The sequence below is a fragment of the Panthera onca genome, chromosome A2 (genome assembly GCF_046562875.1).
Source record: "Panthera onca isolate mPanOnc1 chromosome A2, mPanOnc1 haplotype 2, whole genome shotgun sequence".
Lineage (NCBI taxonomy): Eukaryota > Metazoa > Chordata > Mammalia > Carnivora > Felidae > Panthera > Panthera onca.
In genome coordinates this window covers 17,020,353-17,037,948 of record NC_138340.1, presented here as the reverse complement: position 1 = coordinate 17,037,948, position 17,596 = coordinate 17,020,353, and the positions used below count along the sequence as shown (strand labels likewise).

General features: G+C 47.6%; 1 protein-coding gene across 3 annotated transcripts; it reads left to right on the top strand.

Annotated features, from left to right (window-relative positions):
* Window positions 1–4,206: 4,206 nt before the first annotated feature.
* ELP6 (elongator acetyltransferase complex subunit 6) lies at window positions 4,207–16,936 on the top strand. Of its 3 annotated transcripts, XM_060630901.2 has the most exons (7): window positions 4,207–4,614; window positions 6,671–6,749; window positions 7,969–8,039; window positions 10,883–11,001; window positions 12,411–12,612; window positions 14,665–14,811; window positions 16,670–16,936. In XM_060630901.2, the coding sequence occupies exons 1-7, from the start codon at window positions 4,561–4,563 to the stop codon at window positions 16,796–16,798; spliced, it is 801 nt and encodes a 266-aa protein (XP_060486884.1). In that variant the 5' UTR covers window positions 4,207–4,560; the 3' UTR covers window positions 16,799–16,936. The 3 variants fall into 3 exon arrangements, with proteins under 3 accessions (XP_060486884.1, XP_060486886.1, XP_060486885.1); XM_060630903.2 differs by lacking the exon at window positions 7,969–8,039 and having other exon boundaries at window positions 4,208–4,614; XM_060630902.2 differs by lacking the exons at window positions 4,207–4,614; window positions 7,969–8,039 and adding an exon at window positions 4,672–4,795.
* The last annotated feature ends 660 nt before the right edge of the window (window positions 16,937–17,596 follow it).

Genomic DNA, 17,596 nt, shown 5'->3' with positions numbered 1-17,596 from the left:
CAAACAAACCACAGGTCCTTGTGCCATTCATTCCCCCATCACATTTATGTAGCACCTGCTGTAGGCAGGCACTCTTCTAGGCACTCTTCTTTATTCTATGAATAAAGAGACAAAATCCCTGCCCCCACCCAGCCTAGCTAGGAGGGGCCCTGGGTAAGCCAATGAAAAGATGGGGGAGGCAGCCTGATCGGGGAGAAGGAGAGCTTGGTTGGTACAAAGGCAACAAAGCCTCAGTGGGGAGTTCTGGAGCAAGTTTGGTCTGTCAGAGTGTCCCATCTAGGCTGGAAAGGTCAAGGTTCCATAGCCCCTGCCTCACTCAGTCACCAGATGCTGCCCTGGAAGACTGTGACCTCGGGGAAGGCTCTGTGCAGCTCAGGTGGACCCTGGAGGATCTGAGAGCTGGAGGTTATCTGGTGATGGCTCTTCCTGAAGATCTTTCTGGAAAGGGAGTCTGGCTAGTGCAAGCTCCGTGTCTACCACATGGACTGGGCTCAGGGAAGGCCTCGTGGAGCAAAGATTTGAAGGAGATCAGGGAAGCAGAAGCTGAGACATGTAGAGGAAGAGTCCTACAGACAGGAAACAGAGAAGCACACATCCCGGGTGTGCTTGCCACTGAGGCCACTGAAGCAACGCGAGGCTGAAGTGAGTGAGCAGCAGGAGAGGAAGTCAGAGCAGTAGTGGGCCAGCTCCAAAGCCACGTGAAGAGTCCCACCTTTACTCTGAGCAAGAAGGGCGCCATGGATTGGTGGAGGTTGGTGAGGGTAGTAAGGACATTACCGAGGGAGGGCGATTCTGGAGCAGGAGAGCCCGTGAAGAGTCCACTGCCGAGCTTCCAGAGAGGGGAGCTAAAGACGGTCAGCGCCCACACCCTGGAAATGCTCCGGAATGCAAGTTTCAGGATCACCCAGGCCTTGTTTACCCTGCATCTTTAGGCAGTATCTGCTGCCCTCTGGTGGATGTGCTAGAGATTACCCACACCCACTTCCCGCTTTGCTTTGCTTTTGCCAGCAGTCTATGGGGCCTGTGGGTTCACCTTCAACTTGCAGTTATAAGAACTCTTTTGTCATGGATCTGATTGTGGAGGTGTCAGGCAGCACTTGGTGGAAACATTCATCAACTTAGACAAAGGAAGGCAAAGGGAAACTGTGGTGTGGATGCAACAGTATTTGAAGTGGGGCTGGGGAAGGGCCATGTGATGTTTTCTACCAGTGATGATTAGAAGCAGAGAAGTGGGGCTGAAGAATGTATCTAGGGCTGGAGGCTGTAGAGCAGGCACTTGTTCTCAGGAGGAGAACAAGGTGAAAACACTGAGGGTGCTTGCCAGAGGGCTCTGAGTTCCAGGGCAGTCATGGGATCATGCTGGGAAGGGAAGGGAATGGGGGGCGGGGGCAAGTCCCAACTCACAGAAAGAAAATGGGACACCTGAAGGCCTGTAGGTCAAAACAGAGCTGGATATCTGGTGGAGAGAGAGTGTGAGAAGACTACAGACAAAGGGGGAGCAATGGGAGCCATGGAGCCACTGGAAGCGTTGCTGTGGACTTGGCTGCTGCTGGACAGAACCCAGGCACCTGCACCCCCACTGCTCCTAAAAGTCCCCACCACTGCTACAGCCCACAGTCACCCACACTCAGGCTGACACAGGGAGGAAGGAAGGAAGGAAGGAAGTAAGGAAGGAAGGAAGGAAGGAAGAGGGAGGGACAGAAGGGAGGAAGAAGAAAGAAAAAGAAAAGATGGCATATATAAATATATGCAACAACAAGTTGAAAGACACTGGACATCAGGCAACAAAGGACAGTGACCCTGCAGAAATGGGCAAAGAACAAGGTGAGCCTTGTGATTGTCCAAGCTGTCTTATTTCCAGACAGGGAGGAGGAACTAAAGTGTAATACTCCCTGAGTTGAAAAGTTGAAGCTAAGAGCCTGGGGAGACCAAGGCTGCCTGAGTTCGTAGATAGGACAGAGTACCAGCAAAGAGAGAGTTGCACAGAGAAAGATCCTTGAGACCTGCAGGGGTCACCCTCAAGTACTCAGCAAGTGAGGGAATGCCCATGGCTGGGGAAAGAAACATCATAAAGAATAAGAAGACTAAATACGCTAGAAATAGAAGGGAATTTCCTCAACCTGATTCAGGGAATCCATGAAAAACCCACAGTTAACATCATACTCAGAAGTGAAAGATTGGATGCTTTCGCACTAACAGCAGTAACAAAACAAGGATGTCTTACCTCACCTCTCCTATTCCACAGCATACTGGAGGTTCTGGCTAGGTCATTTAGGCAAGAAAATTAAATAAGAGGCATCCAGATTGGAAAAGAGGAAGTAAAACTATCTCTATTTGTAGATGACAGGATCTTATACATAGAAAATCCTAAAGAACCCACTTAAAAAAACTAGAATAAACAAGATCAGCAAGGTTGCAGGATACCAGCTAAATATACATAATCAATTGTATTTTTACACATTTGCAATAAACGACATGAAAAATGAAGAAAAAATTCCATTCACGATAGCATAACAAAGAAAAAAGGAGTAAATTTAACAAAAGTACAAACTTTATATTCTGAAAGCTACAAAACATCGTTGAAGGAAATTAAAGATCTAAGTAGATATAAAAATTTCCAATGCTCATGAATTGGAAAACCTAACATTGTTAAGATGACAATATTCTTCAAATCCATCTACAGATTTAACACGGTCCCTATACAATCCCAGCTAAAGGGATCCTTACCTTACACGATGTACAAAAATGAACTCAAAACAGAGCGGGGCGCCTGGGTGGCTCAGTCGGTTGAGCATCCGACTTCGGCTCAGGTCACGATCTTGCGGTCCGTGAGTTCGAGCCCCGCGTCAGGCTCTGGGCTGATGGCTCAGAGCCTGGAGCCTGCTTCTGATTCTGTGTCTCCCTCTCTCTCTGCCCCTCCCCCGTTCATGCTCTGTCTCTCTCTGTCTCAAAAATAAATAAATGTTAAAAAAAAATTAAAAAAAAACAGATCAATGACCTAAGTGTGAGAGATAAACCTAGAAAATACTTAGAAGACAACACAAGGGTAAATTTTCATGACCTTGGATTCTGCAATGGATTCTTAGATGACACCAAAAGCCCATGGAAACAAAGAAAAAAGAAGATAAATTAGATATTATCAAAGCTAAAAATGGGGCACCTGGATGGCTCAGTCGGTTAAGTGTTGGACTCAGGTCATGATCTCATGGCTGGTGAGTTTGAGCCCTGTGTTGGGCTCTGTGCTTACAGCTCAGATCCTGGAGTCAGCTTCAGATTCAGTCTCTGTGTTTCTCTGCCCTTTCCCTGCTCACACAGTGTCTCTCTCTCTCTCTCTCTAATACAAATAAACATTAAAAAAATTTTTTTTAAGCTAAAAACTTTTTTGCTTCAAAGGAACCACCAAGAAAGTGAAAAGACAGCCCATGGTTACAGAAAAATACACTCATTACTTCAAAATGAGCACCTGCCATGTGCCTGGCAATCTTTTAGGCACTGAGGAAATGAGACTTAAAATGAGAGACAAAAATCCCAGCCCTTCTGCCATCTGGTGTGGAGATTCAAATAAGGACATTAACCTGTCCAGCTGTTCATCATCAACACAGATAAAACCAGCTGTAACCAGAAACAGTATTTCTCTCAATACGGCAGCTGCTAGTCTGATAGTATCCTATTTCTCTGAGTGACTCCTGCTTTCTTACTGAGAAACTGTTTTCTAAAGTTGAAATTTGGCTGCTAGAAATCATGTCAATTCTTTCCAGGCAACAACCACCAGAAATTGATCTATTGTTGAAAAGTTTGGTTTGTTATTCATCGCTGTAAAAGAGAATGCATATCATGGGAAATCGTGGGATATATCATTAAGAGTGTTAAAACATAATTACAGGATTTGGACTTGTTAGATGACTGGGAGGAGGGTTTGGGAAAGGATGCTGTCAGAAAGTGGGGATAATTCTATAATCTTAATAGATTTCATCTACAGGGAGGCCAACTAGAGTGAGGCTAAACCTGGGACTGGTAAAGAAGCCATAGTCCTCAGGTTGGGGAGAGGATGTCTAGTAACTTGTGGCTTGGACAATGTTCATGTTTTGTTCTTTTTCCAAGAACTTTTCAAAGTACAATTCTGTGTTCATTGCGTTTGCGAGAAAGGGCAGGCATCCTCACGCATCTCGTTCCCTATGTAGCCCTAGCTTTGAGCAGTGGGGGACACACAGCAGGTGCTCGACAGGCACGTGTGGAGGGGCGAACTGCATTGCCCCAAATCCCAGCGTTGGGGAGAGAGCGAGGCCAAGTGAAGGAGCAAAGCACCAGCACCTAGGACCCTCAGAAAAAGCGCCACAAGACCCGTACCATCCACCACCCCAGCCGGATGCCCGCCCTCGCGCGTGCGCCGGCAGCAGCCCAGATCCAGGCGTTTGGCTGATTGGCTGCGACGGCTCCTCGAAGCGGCGTTGCGCGTGCGCGCTTTCCTCGCGCGGGCTCGACTGGTGTGTAGCTCTTCGTTATTCCCCGCCGCCGCAGCCCCAGCTCCTGGTCCGGGAAGCCTCATCCTCAGAGCTCGGAATGTTCCCTGAACTCAATAACCTTCTCAACACCACTCCTGACAGGGCGGAGCAGGTAAGGCGTCGCGCGGTGGGAAGGGGGCGGATCCCGGAACGTGGCGGAAGACCGTATACCCGGATGAAGCGCACGCGGACTCGTGGGAGAGGCACGACCTCCGCGGGCATGAAGCGCCTGGGAGTTGTAGTCCAGGGATGGCCGCCCCGGGGACTGGGCTCCGCCCTGGAGCCTGCGGGAGGTGGGCGTCTTCTCAAAGGCTTGTGTATCCTTGAAAGTGCCCAGGAAGGTTGGCCGACTATGCATCGGCTTACGTACACAGACGGGTACGGGGGGGCCCTGTGCGTTCTCACTGGGGTGGGGGGCCCGGCGTCTAGAGGAGGTTGCCTGAGAGTTTGATTCTCCACCCTTCACTTGAGACCAGCTTCTTAATCGTCCTCGGTCTCTCTCTGGCCCCTCAGTACTGCGCAGTGAACGCTGCTCCTCCTGCTTTTCCTCATCCTCCTCTTGGTCTTTAATAGTGCTATTCCAAACTGCCTTCAGCCAGCGTTGGCTTGTATCAAGTCTGCCTGAGGCATAGCAGACTCGCCACTCTTTCCTTCCTTCCGTACTTTGGGGCATCCCGAAATTTTTTATTTTAACCCAGGGGTTATTTCTTTCAGGAATTTACCTGGTTCATTTTATAACCATTGTCTTCCTAAGGAAATGGTAAACTCCAGGCAGCCAAGACATCGTATCGATCAGGCTTGCTTGCTTGCTTATTTATGAAAAAATTTAAAATGTTATTTATTTTAGAGAGAGAGCCAGAGTGCGAGCAGGGGATGGGCAGAGAGAGAGAGAGACAGACAGACAGACAAAGAATTCCAAGCAGGCTCCAGGCTCTGAGCTGTCAGAATAAAGCCGATTCAGGGCTCCAACTCACAGATGGGGAAATCATGATCTGAGCTGAAGTTGGATGCTTAACCGACTGAACCACTCAGGCGCCCCTCAATCAGGCCTTTTTATGACCCCCCCCCCCCCCCCCCCGCCCCGCCCCGCCGTGTCAGGCAAATTATAGTTTTAAGTAGACCCTTGTGGATTTCAGTTGCTCAAGCCTGAAGATGTTTCTGGTGACCTTGCTAATTACTGCTGGCACCTCCAAAGTGCTCAGCCCAAGGCCAGAGTGAAGGAATGGAAGATCAAAGTGGGCACCAGGAAACGACAGCCCTGGAGGTAACCCTCAAGGTCTGATGGTGCGATCTTTCATATTTTATAAGTGAAAAAAAAGTCACAACAGTACAGAAGTGTCGTGTCTGATACCATTTGATTGCGACCTTCCCTATCACTGAAAAGGAACTAGAGGTGGCTGCAGCAAGGCAGTCAGCCACTGTGGAGACCATCTTTAGAGGTCTTTCCAGAACTCTCCATGATCAGAGCTTTTCCTGAAGCAGTGTCTAGGGCCATTGGGATGAGAATTTTGTTATTGGAATTCTCTGTCAACAACTACTCTTCCCTCTCTCCCACCCTATTGTACAGATTTGGTATCGGAATTAAAAATAGGGAGGCGCCTAGGTGGCTCATTTGGGTAAGCCTCCCACTCTTGATTTTGGGTCAGGTCACCATCTTACCAGTAGTGAGTTCAAGCCCCTCGTTGGGCTCAGTGCTGATAACTCAAAGCCTGCTTGGGATTCTTTCTCTCTCTCTGCCCCTCCCCTGCTCATGCTCCCTCTTTCTCTCTCAAAAATAAATAAACTTAAAAAAAAAAATAGGAAGGAAGTTGGATCATACTACTTTTTTGGAGCTCCATTCCAGTCTTAGCAGGCTGTGATTTTTTGTTGGATTCTAATGGTAAAACCTTCTCTAGTTCTTCTAAGACCAGTCCCTCAGTTACCAAGGTGAATGAGGAAGAGAAGGGTTTTTATTCTCTCTTTGCCTTGGGAAAGTGGAAGCTGAGATACGCTTGTCCGTAATGAGTGACTTTAATAACAATCACTCTAACTTTTGGTTTTTTCATAGTTTTGACTTACTTTCTTCTTTCTGGTAGTGTGTGTGTGTGTGTGTGTGTGTGTGTGTGTGTATGTACTGACCTCTTTCCAGGGAGTCTAATTCACCTTTTTGTGTTCCTCTTAACTCGTAGGGGAAACTGACTCTACTCTGTGATGCCAACACAGATGGCAGCTTCCTTGTGCATCACTTTCTCTCCTTCTACCTCAAAGGTATACGACTCATTGGTGCTATAGAAAAAGAAACCTAAGGCTAAAAGCAATGGGAATGGTATTAACTAACTAGGTCTTAGGTGTTTGGGTAGCCAGATGGCTGTTTATTAGGTAACAGGTTACTTGACCATCTTGTTCCCTGCTCATCCCTGCCAAAGGGTGGTATGTGCTCCTATCTTCCCTTCTCCACCCAGTGTGCAGGCATGGTCTCACTGAGATCCTCGTGTGGCCTCCTGATTTAGTTGCTCCTCAGTCTTTATGTATCTCTCTTTTTTTTTTTTTTAAACATTTTGATTTATTTTTGAGAGAGAGAAACAGAGCATGAGCAGGGGAGGGGCAGAGAGAGAGGGAGACACAGAATCCAAAGCAGGCTCCAGGCTCCGAGCTGTCAGCACAGAGCCCGAAGCAGGGTTCGAACCCATGAGCTGTGAGATCATGAGCAGAAGTCAGATGCTCAACCGACTGAGCCACCCAGGCGCCCCCCAGTCCTTGTGTATCTTGAAGTCTTTGGGCTCTGGACCCATTGACATGTTGCCCTGGAAGTAGATGCTTCCTAAAGAACATAGGAAAACTGTGGGGCCACTGCGGTTTACATATGAAAATGGATTAGAAGAAGAAAACAGCCAAATGAAAAAAAAGACTCATTTATTAGCTGATTCTCCGTGAGCCCCTACTGAGCCAGGCCAGAATAGAGGGTACACCTTTGGCACTCTTAGTTGTAATCGTTTACAGCTTTGAAAGTTGTTTTCTTTTCCAGATGATATTATTGTCAGGATTGAAAGAGGAAGAGAATCTATAGATAAAATATTAGAACTAATTATGTTCATTAAGGTAGCTAGAGTTTCTTTGTGTTCCACTTATAATTTCTTGGATATAAGACCAGTTTTTAAAAAAGTGAGTTGTTAAAAAAAAAGTTGTATTTCTGTACAAACAGAAAAGTATTACTTTTTAAAAACCACAGTTTATTTACAATAGAACAAAACAAGGTACCTATTGATACACATAACTGAAGAAGTACATTTCAGGATCAATGAAATAGGTATAATTATTATATATGAAAAAAAGTGCAGCTTAGAATCAAATTGGGGATGTCTGGTTGCAAGCCCTCTTGGGTCTATAGACCCAATAAAGTCAGAGCTTTATTTTCTAGAGGTACAAAGTATATGAGACTGATTATACATAGAGACTTTATTAAAAATCTGTTTATTTTGTTTTCTAGCTAATTGTAAAGTCTGCTTTGTGGCACTGATCCAGTCCTTCAGTCACTACAATATCGTGGGACAGAAGTTGGTAAATATTGTAGACCTCTGTGGTGCAGAGTATGTGGGTCATGCAGGTGTGAGTGGGGCCAAGGCTGGGCTCCCCTGGTTGGGTTGTAGAGAACTTAGCGAGGGAGGGACTGAGGAAATCATGGAGTTCTGAAACCCTTCTCTGAAAAGCTAAGGCAGCATCTCTACCTGTTTTACTCATTTAGAATTTATAGAACCAAATCAGTTGTTAATTAATCAAACCTAGCTCTACTGACTCTGGACCAGTTAAGATTTTCTCCTTCTCACTGTGGGCTTTAATCTTAGTTCTGCTGGGTTGGAGACCCACAGCTTGGTCTACCACCAAGTTGAGTGCCTCCTACTGTTTCTCCCTAAGTCTACGGCTTAGTACTCAAAGGTGGAGAGAGGTGCTTTTGTGACCTGCTCCTTACCTCATCTCGGCCTGCCTTTCATGTTGTCAGATGTAGGCAGGCACGAATAAGATGGCCAAGAGTCTGGTGAACCTTCTGGCCTAGTCTAGGCCATCACCTGTGACCAGTGACCAGGTGGGCTTAGTAGTTTTTGTTTGTTAGTTTTGTTTTTATTTACTTATTATTTAAAAATTAAAAAAAAATTTTTTTTAATGTTTATTTATTTTTGAGAGAGACAGAGACAGAATGCAAGTGGGTTGGGGCAGAAAGAGAGGGAGACACAGAATCTGAAGCAGGCTCCAGGCTCTGAGCTGTCAGCACAGAGCCTGACGCAGGGCTCGAACTCACAAGCTGTGAGATCATGACCTGAGCCGAAGTTGGACGCTCAACCGACTGAGCCACCCAGGCACCCCTATTATTATTTAAAAAAAAAAAATTCATTTAATTAATTTATCTTTGAGAGAGAGACAGAAAGAGAGAGCATGGGGGGGTCAGAGAGAGAGGGACAGAGAGAGAATCCCAAGCAGGCTCTGCACGTCAGCACAGAGCCCAATGTAGGGCTTGAACCCACAGACTGTGAGATCATGACCTGAGCTGAAACCAACAGTTGGACGCTTAACTGACTGAGCCACCCAGGTGCCCCTTGTTTTGTTTTTAATAGGCTAGCCTCAGAGAGGGAAAGAACCAGACCACCCATTAGCAGTGACTACTGAAATGCCAGTCTTCCTATTGGGCCATTACACTGCCTGATGTCACTCTGATGGGGAGAAACAAATGAGAGAATGGGAGGAGGGTAGACTCTTTCCCATCCTTTGCAGATTAGGAAGACCTCCTGTGGTAGAGGTCAGAGCATGAGCTCAGGGAGAGCAGTCATGTCAAGAACACACGTGCATTCCAGGTCTGTGAAGCATGTTTCTATGGCCCTCGCATCAGTGTCTCTGGGTGAGAAAGCTGTGTACTCTCATGTCCAGATTGGCTACTTCTTCTGTTGCCTTTGAATCATCAGCACAGCAGGAATGACAGACATGGTACAGGGCACGTGAAGTCCATGAGTGTGAGCCTCCATACTCTTGGCGTATTATTGAACTGCCATTAGTAGAATTGTCATGAGCAAGAGCAAAGGTGAACAGGAGTTTTTCTCTCTGCCAGGGGTGGCTGTGGAGCTCATGGTGCTGCATAGCGGAGGACACTGGGGTATAAATGAACAGTTGAGACCTGGTCTAGGGGCATGAGGAATCTTTAAGAGTTCCACGTGACCTATTTCTGCACAGAGAGAGCAGTGAGTTGCAGATTTAGATTGTGTCTGTTCTTGGGTGTTTGTTGAAATGCAGATTCTTGGGCCTTGCCTGCAAAGCTTCTGATTCTGGAGGTTTGGAATGGTGCTCAGAGATCTTCATTTTAACTGGGTGTTTCATAAGAAAAAGATTCTTAATTGGGTAGTTTATAAAGAGCCATATTAAGAAGTTCTGGTCTAGAGGTGCCTGGTGGCTCAGTCGGTTAAGTGTCAGAGTCTTGGTTTCATCTCAGGTCATGATCTCATGATTTGTGAGGTTGAGCCCCGCACCAGGCCTGCGCTGACAGTGTGGAGCCTGCTTGGGATTCTCTCTCTCTCCATCTCTTTCTGCCCCTCCCCTGTTCATGCTCTCTCTCAAAATAAATAAGTAAACTTTAAAAATTTTCTAGAAAATAAGTTTTAAAAAAGCTCTGGTCTAGAGGAGGGCTAGACAGAGTGCAGCCACTGCCATTTGTTTATGAATCGTGTGCGACTCCACAGAGTATTGCAGCATAGATTGTCTCGCCCTTTGCAAAAAAAGTTCGCTGAGCTCTGAACTAGTGCATCAAGAGCTCGTATTGTCCTAACTCTCATGGGAGTGCTTCCTCAGAGGTAGAGGGAAGAGAAGGAGAACTTGCTGGTAACGCGGTCTTCCTGTATTCTAGGCAGCCTGGCAACTCCAATCTCTGAGTTATGTTATTTGAAAGCCTCAGAGCAACTCTGAGGTCCTGTGCCACTGATGTGTAAACAAGAGGGGTTGTGAAATTCAAAGTCAAAATCTGTCCCTGTCTCCTTCACCAGCATTTTTCAGACCTTGGTCATTCTCCCACCATTTTATTGTCATTATTATTGTTTCTAAATATACTTAATTTTATAAATATGTGTATTTGTAATACTACTACAAATTAGAACCAAGTATTGAGTAATCACAAAAATGAGCATATAAACAAAAATGTCAGTTTTTTAAAAAGTGATAAATGTAGAGGCTCACCTCAAAACCTTGGGGATCGTGGGTTGGGACCACGCAGTGGAAAGAAGGCGTGGGCCCCATACAAAGGTGTACAGGTACACATTTGCAGGGCTTAGAATGTGTCCTGTACCTTTTTGTGAGCTGGAGTCCAGCCTCTGTGAGGGGTTCCTCTGCAAGGCACAGTAATTCACTCTCCTCTGTGTTGTGTTTAGGGTGTCAGCCTGACTGTGGCACGGGAGTGCGGGCAGCTTGTGTTCCTAGAAGGTCTTAAGTCTTCGGTGGATGTTTTCTTCCGGGCTCAGGTTGAGCCACACCCCTTGCAGTTCCTCAGGTCAGTCAGCCTGCAGCCCAGCCCAGAAGGCTGGTAGGTGGACCCAGACCAGCTTTGCTGGGTGATTCCTCCCGTGCATGGGTTGGGGGACAGAGCTGGCTTTCAGAGGTAGCCATTTCCCTGGTGTTACAGCATTATTGGAAAGCTCTTGGCTCTTACCATGGGCCAGAGGGTATATGGCTGACCCCAAAGCTACGGAAAGCATTATTTGCTGGGAGTATGGCAGAACGGTATGTTTTTCTAACCTTGCTCAGAGCCCTAGCACACACCTTTATTCTGTTTTGGGGTTGATACAGGGATCGGCACACTATGGGCCATGGCTAGCTACCTGTTTTTGTAAATAAAGTTTTATTGGAATAGCTGCATTCATTTGTTTGCATATTGTCCCTGGCTGTTCTCTCCCATAGCACAATTGAGTAGTTGAGACAGAGATCATTTGACCCACAAGCCTGAAATATTACTGTTGGCCTTTTAAGAAAAGTTTGGTGACCCCGGTTTGCTATTTTGAGATTGGTTTTCCTGCTTTTTGTCTTTTATGAGTGTCAGCCACAAACATAGCTCTGTGCAGACTCCCCACCTGTTCTTCTTTCACCACAGAGGAGTCCGTATGGGAACTCTCCCTGCTGCCCCCTCTCTCAGATGCCACCTTTTGCAGTGGCTGGAAGGCAGTGTGGAGTCAGAAGGCCCTGTGCCCTGACCCTGTGTGTGTGATCTCTCACATAGCTTTTAGCATCTCTGAACCTGGGTGCCTTCGTCTGAGTGATGGGCCTGGTGACACCTGACCCCAGGTTGTGGGAAGTTGTTGTCCTTGCTGTTAGTGGGCCGTAGACCTGGAGTGTGAGCAGGTGGCTGGGCCCTGTGCTCTGCTGCTTTTTGAGCCTCTCTTGCTGGAAAGTGACTGCCAAGGTAGTCATTGGAGAGATGGAGGTAGCTGGGCCAGCTTCTTTAGAAATAGGTGGAATCCAGTAGGTACACAAACTGCCCTTAGACCTTGGTTCTCACCACCAGGTCACCTGAATGGCTATTTAGCTTTTTGCACCCATTATGACCTCCTGGAAAGACCTCTTCTGCCTGCCGAATCCAAATTAATCTTCTAATGCCTTAAGCTCTTGGGTTGAGGGGCTGGCTGCATGGTGTCTCTTAAGGACCCAGGAGGCTGTTTATTTTTGTGTACCCCAGTTTCTAGCACAGTGCTTTGTACCTGCTAGGCCTCAAGGAATATTTGAAGTACAGCTTGCTTGTATATGCACGCATGCCTTTTCTTTCCAACCAGATCATGAACCCCTTAGTGCCAAGGACTGTGATCCAGTTCTCTGCCTCCCCCAGCCCTTTCCCGTGGTGCTGCTTGGTCCCAGATAAACATTTGTAGACAGAGGGAACTCTTTGGTGACTCTTGCTTGATGTTCCAGGGAGGCCAATGCTGAGAACCTGCAGCCACTGTACGAGTTTGTGCGGGAGGCTCTGAAGCCCGTGGATGATGGAGAGGCTGCGTGGAGGTGCCCAGTGCTGCTGGTGGACGACCTCAGTGTGCTGCTGAGCCTGGGCATGGGTGCGGTGGCTGTATTGGACTTCATCCACTACTGCAGGGCCACCGTGTGCTGGGAACGAAAGGTACCGACCCGTCTGCTCTCCGTGCTCCTGCCTGTGATCTCCATAGGCCCAGACAGGCCCATACCTCCCTTGCTTGCAGTGATCTTTTTTGCTTATTTGGGGGTTTGGCTTTACCCTGGGAGGCCCAGAAATCTTTTGGTCTGCCATCCTTCCCTCCCCTACTTGCCACTGCTAAAAAAATAAAGCCCTCAAAATTAAAAGATAGACCAGTACTGTCTCAAATGGGACCAGTTGTGTGTGGTACCACGGCCATCCCAACTCTGCCACCCATTGCCTTGTGTCCTGGGACAAGTCATTATCACTCTGGGTGTGTTTTGAAGATCAGTTGAGATATAAACTGCATTAAAAATTGTGAGATGCAGTACAAGTACAGGATGTAACTTTTATTGTCAAATTATGAGGCAAAAATGGGGATTTTACCATAATAGTTAAATAGTGATAGTAGACCCACCTATAAAATAGGAATGGCTGTGGTGCCCACCTCGCAGGAACCAAGCTGCAAGAGTTCAGTGACATGAAGCTTACAACACTCCCATGCAGCGTCTGGCCCCCAGTGGCAGCTCTTCAGCGTGCGATGGCGCCCCTGGGAGGGACCTGCGGCCCTTAGCACGGTGTGGTCAAGCCGAGGGTGCTGGGCGGTTGGGATGAGCCAATGGAGTCAACCAGGGTGCATATACCCAGCACTGCACGCTGAGCACCTCCCATGTGCAAGAGCTTACCTGGCAGCTGTGTTTAGGGGAGCTCCTGGGACTGTGTGGCTACAGGCACGGGGTGGGAACCAGGTGATGGGGAAAGAATGGAAGGAGGAGAGAGTGGAAGGGGCGTGGAGGGCACGGCTCAGTGACAGTGAAGCGGGCACAGCTCCTGCAGCTTAGCCTGCTTTACTAAGTGCAAGTGCCCACTACCTCCCTCGTTTGGTTAAAAAAACCTCTTTTAGCTGAAAAAGCAAAACTTGGGAATGGTTTAAAAAAGAAAAAATAGGGGCACCTGGGTGGTTCAGTTGGTTGGGCGGCCGACTTCGGCTTGGGTCATGATCTCACAGTTCTTGGGTTTGAGCCCCGCATCAGGCGCTGTGCTGACAGCTCAGAGCCTGGAGCCTGCTTCGGATTCTGTGTCCTCCCTGTCTCTCTGCCCCTCTCCTGCTTGCACTCTGTCTCTCTCTGTCTCTCTAAAGTGAATAAAAATGTTAAGATTTTTTAAAAAATAAGTAAATAGCATAAAGAGTACTTTAATAAAAAGTAATGATCTTTTTCCTAACGTGTGTATTCTGGAGAGTGTGTTCAATTATGAACATGTTTTATGTGTATGTGTTTCTGCATTTTTTTTCACATTACTGGTAGCCTGCCTTTTTTCTCATTTCATAATGCACGGTGTCTTTTGATGTCCACTGCCCAAAACCAGAATAGACAGATCTGCTTCATCCTTTTTAACTGGACGGTATCCCTTTGAAAGGACTTACTCTTCAAGGTATCCCCTTCAGTGGGTCAGCCTTCCCCTCTGGTTCTGGTTGGGTAACTCCTACTTGCTCTTCTGACTCGGCTCAGGTGTGCACACCACGTCACCCTCCCCTCCGGGCCAGACGTGACGCCTCTTCCCTGGGCTCCCCTAGCCCCCCATGCTCCCCTTTCTCCTGGCTTTGTGTCCTGTGTTGTTAGTATCTTTCTGTCTCCAGGGTCCATACCGGTCCCCTCTTATCCCCACTGTGGTGTCTGACACGTGCTGTGCACTCAGGAGCTGCTGACTGGATGAATTGGTGCCTAGCAGAAAGGTGGCACTTTTTGCTAACAATGAGGACCACAGACTGAGCTGAGCTTGGTTTAAGAGGGATTGAGCTGGCAGTATAGGTTGGATGTGCTGGTGAGACTGTCCAGCAGGTGATTGGAATTAGGACCCTAGAGCGCAGCAAGGGTCCTTCCACGGAGGGGGTGGTTGCAGTGGCAGCCAGAGGCTGCTCTGGGCGAGGACATGCAGGGGAGTGGAGGCACTGAAAGCCCAGTACTCCCTGGTGACCCTGTCTGGAGGAACGATTTTCATCTTCCATCTCTGTTGCAGGGAAACATAGTAGCCCTGGTGCACGACAGTGGAGACACCGAGGACGAGGAGAACAACATCCTTTTGAACGGCCTTAGCCACCAGAGCCACCTGATCCTGCGGGCTGAGGGGCTGCCCACTGGCTTCTGCAGGGACGTGCATGGGCAGGTGCGCAGGGGCTCACTAGGCCTGAGCCTAGACTGTGTGTGGGATAGTGTCAGGCCCTGGGGGTTGTCTGGTTGGGGTGTTTCTTCGGACGGAAGGAAAACCTCGGAAGTTGTGAGAACCCAAATTAGAGTCTGTTCCAGATGGTGCTAGCCTCATGTACCTGTTCAGGTGTTCCATGGTGGTCCCGTTTGTGACCAAAGTGGAGCTCCTAAAAAGGAGACCAGATTGCCTTCTGGAACAGAATGCAGGGGCCCTGCTATCAAATAGCAGAATGCCTCTGCAGGACCACAGCAGGCTTTGTATACTCAGGTCAGTGCTGCTGCTTTTATTTTTTAATTTTATTTTAATTAATTTATTTTTTTTAAGTTTGTTTATTTTGAGAGAGAGTGTCTATGCAGGTGAGGGGCAGAGAGAGAGAGGGAGAGAGAGCAAATTCCCAAGTAGGCTCCTCACTGTTAGCATGGAGCCCAATGTGGGGCTCAAACTCACGAGCCACAAATCATGACCTGAGCCGAAGTCAGACACTTAACCAACTGAGCCACCCAGGCACCCCAGTGCTGCTCCTTTTAAAATACAAATGTGGAGGAGTCAGTTAAACTTCCGACATCAGTTCAGGTCATGATCTCTCAGTTCGTGAGTTCGAGCCCCGTGTCAGGCTCTGTGCTGACAGCTCAGAGTCTCCAGCCTGCTTCAGATTCTGCCCCTCCCCTGCTCACACTCTGTCTTTCTCTAAAAAATAAATAAACATTAAAAATTTTAAAAAGTAATAATAATAAATAAAATACAAATGTGGGGGGACCATGCCCATGGCTGGGGTTGTTGCTGCCCCACTCTTGCCTCTGACCGAAATATTTGAGAACTCAGGCAGAAGCTGAGAGCCCTGCCTTAGAGGAAGGTCAGGTTCTACCCCTCCCAAGGGGCTACCATGCTTCTGTGCCTTCTGGAACTTTTTTTTTTTTTTTAATGTGTATTTATTTTGAGAGAGAGAGAAAAGTGCAAGTAGGGGAGGGGCAGAGACAGAGGGAGAGAGAGAATCCCAAATAGGCTCTGTGCTATCAGTGCAGACCCCAGTGTGGGGCTGGATCCCATGAACTGCAAGATCATAACCTGAGCCGAAACCCAGAGTTCGACGCTTAACTGAATGAGCCACCCATGTGCCCCTGGAACTTCTCTTTTGGAATCATCCCCCAAAGCTGTCATGGCTTCCAGGTTAACTTGATGTTGACCACTCTTGGCACATTAGAGGTGGGTGGGAGTTTTGGCTCAGAGTCATTCAGGGGTAGCTATAGAAAATGAAACAAAGGAGCAAGCTCAGAAATGCTGTGTTGGTCGTGTTCATGAGCATGGCATGAGGAGAGGGTCCTGCCAGGAAGCTTGTGTCCTGGCTCTGAGGCCAGTCCCCCTGACCATTCTAGCATGTCTGGCATTGACATATCATCAGAATAAGAATAAACGTCTAGCCTTCCTGAGCCTCTGAATTGGATATACTGATTTTAATGAGTCGATTTTCCCAATTATTGTAGCCAACAGATATAAAACCATGCCTAGGGAAAAGAGCAAAAGAGAACACATAAAAATACTTTAAGCGTTTGTATCTGGGGAGCTTTTTTTCTTTTTCTTTCTATTTCACACTTTCTGTAGTGAGCACATATCACTACTGTAATGAAGGGGAAACCTTTAGTTTTAGTTAGCTGGTCATAAGCTTTGTTTTAGAAGCCAGCCCCTGGCTGCATGGCACATGACTGTGATCTCAACTTAGGGGCCTTAGTTGCAGGTTACAGGGGAGGCAGGTAGGGTTCATAATGGAGCAGGTAACTTGGGGGCTGCTTCTCTCTCATCCTGCTTCTTGTCACTGTAGCTGAGGATCCTCTGGAGGACGCCATCACAGCCCACAACCCAGCGGGATCGGAGCCTCACTTACCAGTACAAGATACAGGACAAGAGCGTGTCCTTTTTTGCCAAAGGAATGTCTCCTGCTGTTCTGTGACCTGATTGAGGGGCAAATGTAGCTACCTTGGACTGTTTTCAGATGTGAAAGATGAAACAACGAGTGGGAATGGATCTGCACACCTTTGAAGTGGTATTTCAGCCTGGATTGCCACCACTGTGACCCGGCGCTGTGGAATGGCTCAAGGAAACCAGGGGCAGGCTCCCTACCCGGTTCACAGCCTCCTGGTTGTGTGGTCCCTGACCCAGGTGTCATGAAACCGCGGCCTTGGTCACATGAGGCTTCATGGCCTTGGTGACAGGCGTAAGGAGTGTTCTTGCCACCAGGTGGGATAGGGCCTTGGCAAGTTGCTGCCTCCCTTACCTGTAAAGACTGAAGAGGTGAGCACTTGCCCCAGCGTCCCATAGATGCCAACTTACCACACTCTGCCCGTCGGTCAAGATCACCTCAGTAGACACCGGGGGTATTCCCTTAAACTGGGTACATTTTTTTGTACCACAATGAATTATTTTTAAAATTAAAAGTAAATAAAATGAAAAAAATAACACTGCAGGGACTAAGGAAATTTCATACCTGTTGTTTAATTGTAACTTTTCCACATTTTGTAGTCTTCATAAGAGGAAACAATTTATCACTCCTCCCCTCAAATCATAGAAAAAGAAAACTTAAAAAACTAAAAGAAACAGGAACGCCTGGGTGGCTCAGTCAGTTAAGCGTCCGACTGCAGCTCAGTCATAATCTCATGGTTTGGGAGTTCAAGCCCTGCAACAAGGCTCCTTGCTGACAGTGCAGTGCCTGCTTGGGATTCTCTCTTTCCCTCTCTCTCTGCTCCTTCCC

Excerpts from the sequence above, each read along its gene's own strand:
- ELP6 (XM_060630901.2), top strand. The coding sequence starts at position 4,561 with ATGTTCCCTGAACTCAATAACCTTCTCAACACCACTCCTGACAGGGCG. Across the intron at positions 4,615-6,670 it reads CTCCTGACAGGGCGGAGCAG|GGGAAACTGACTCTACTCTG; the intron begins GTAAGGCGTCGC and ends CTTAACTCGTAG. Across the intron at positions 14,812-16,669 it reads GCAGGGACGTGCATGGGCAG|CTGAGGATCCTCTGGAGGAC; the intron begins GTGCGCAGGGGC and ends TTGTCACTGTAG.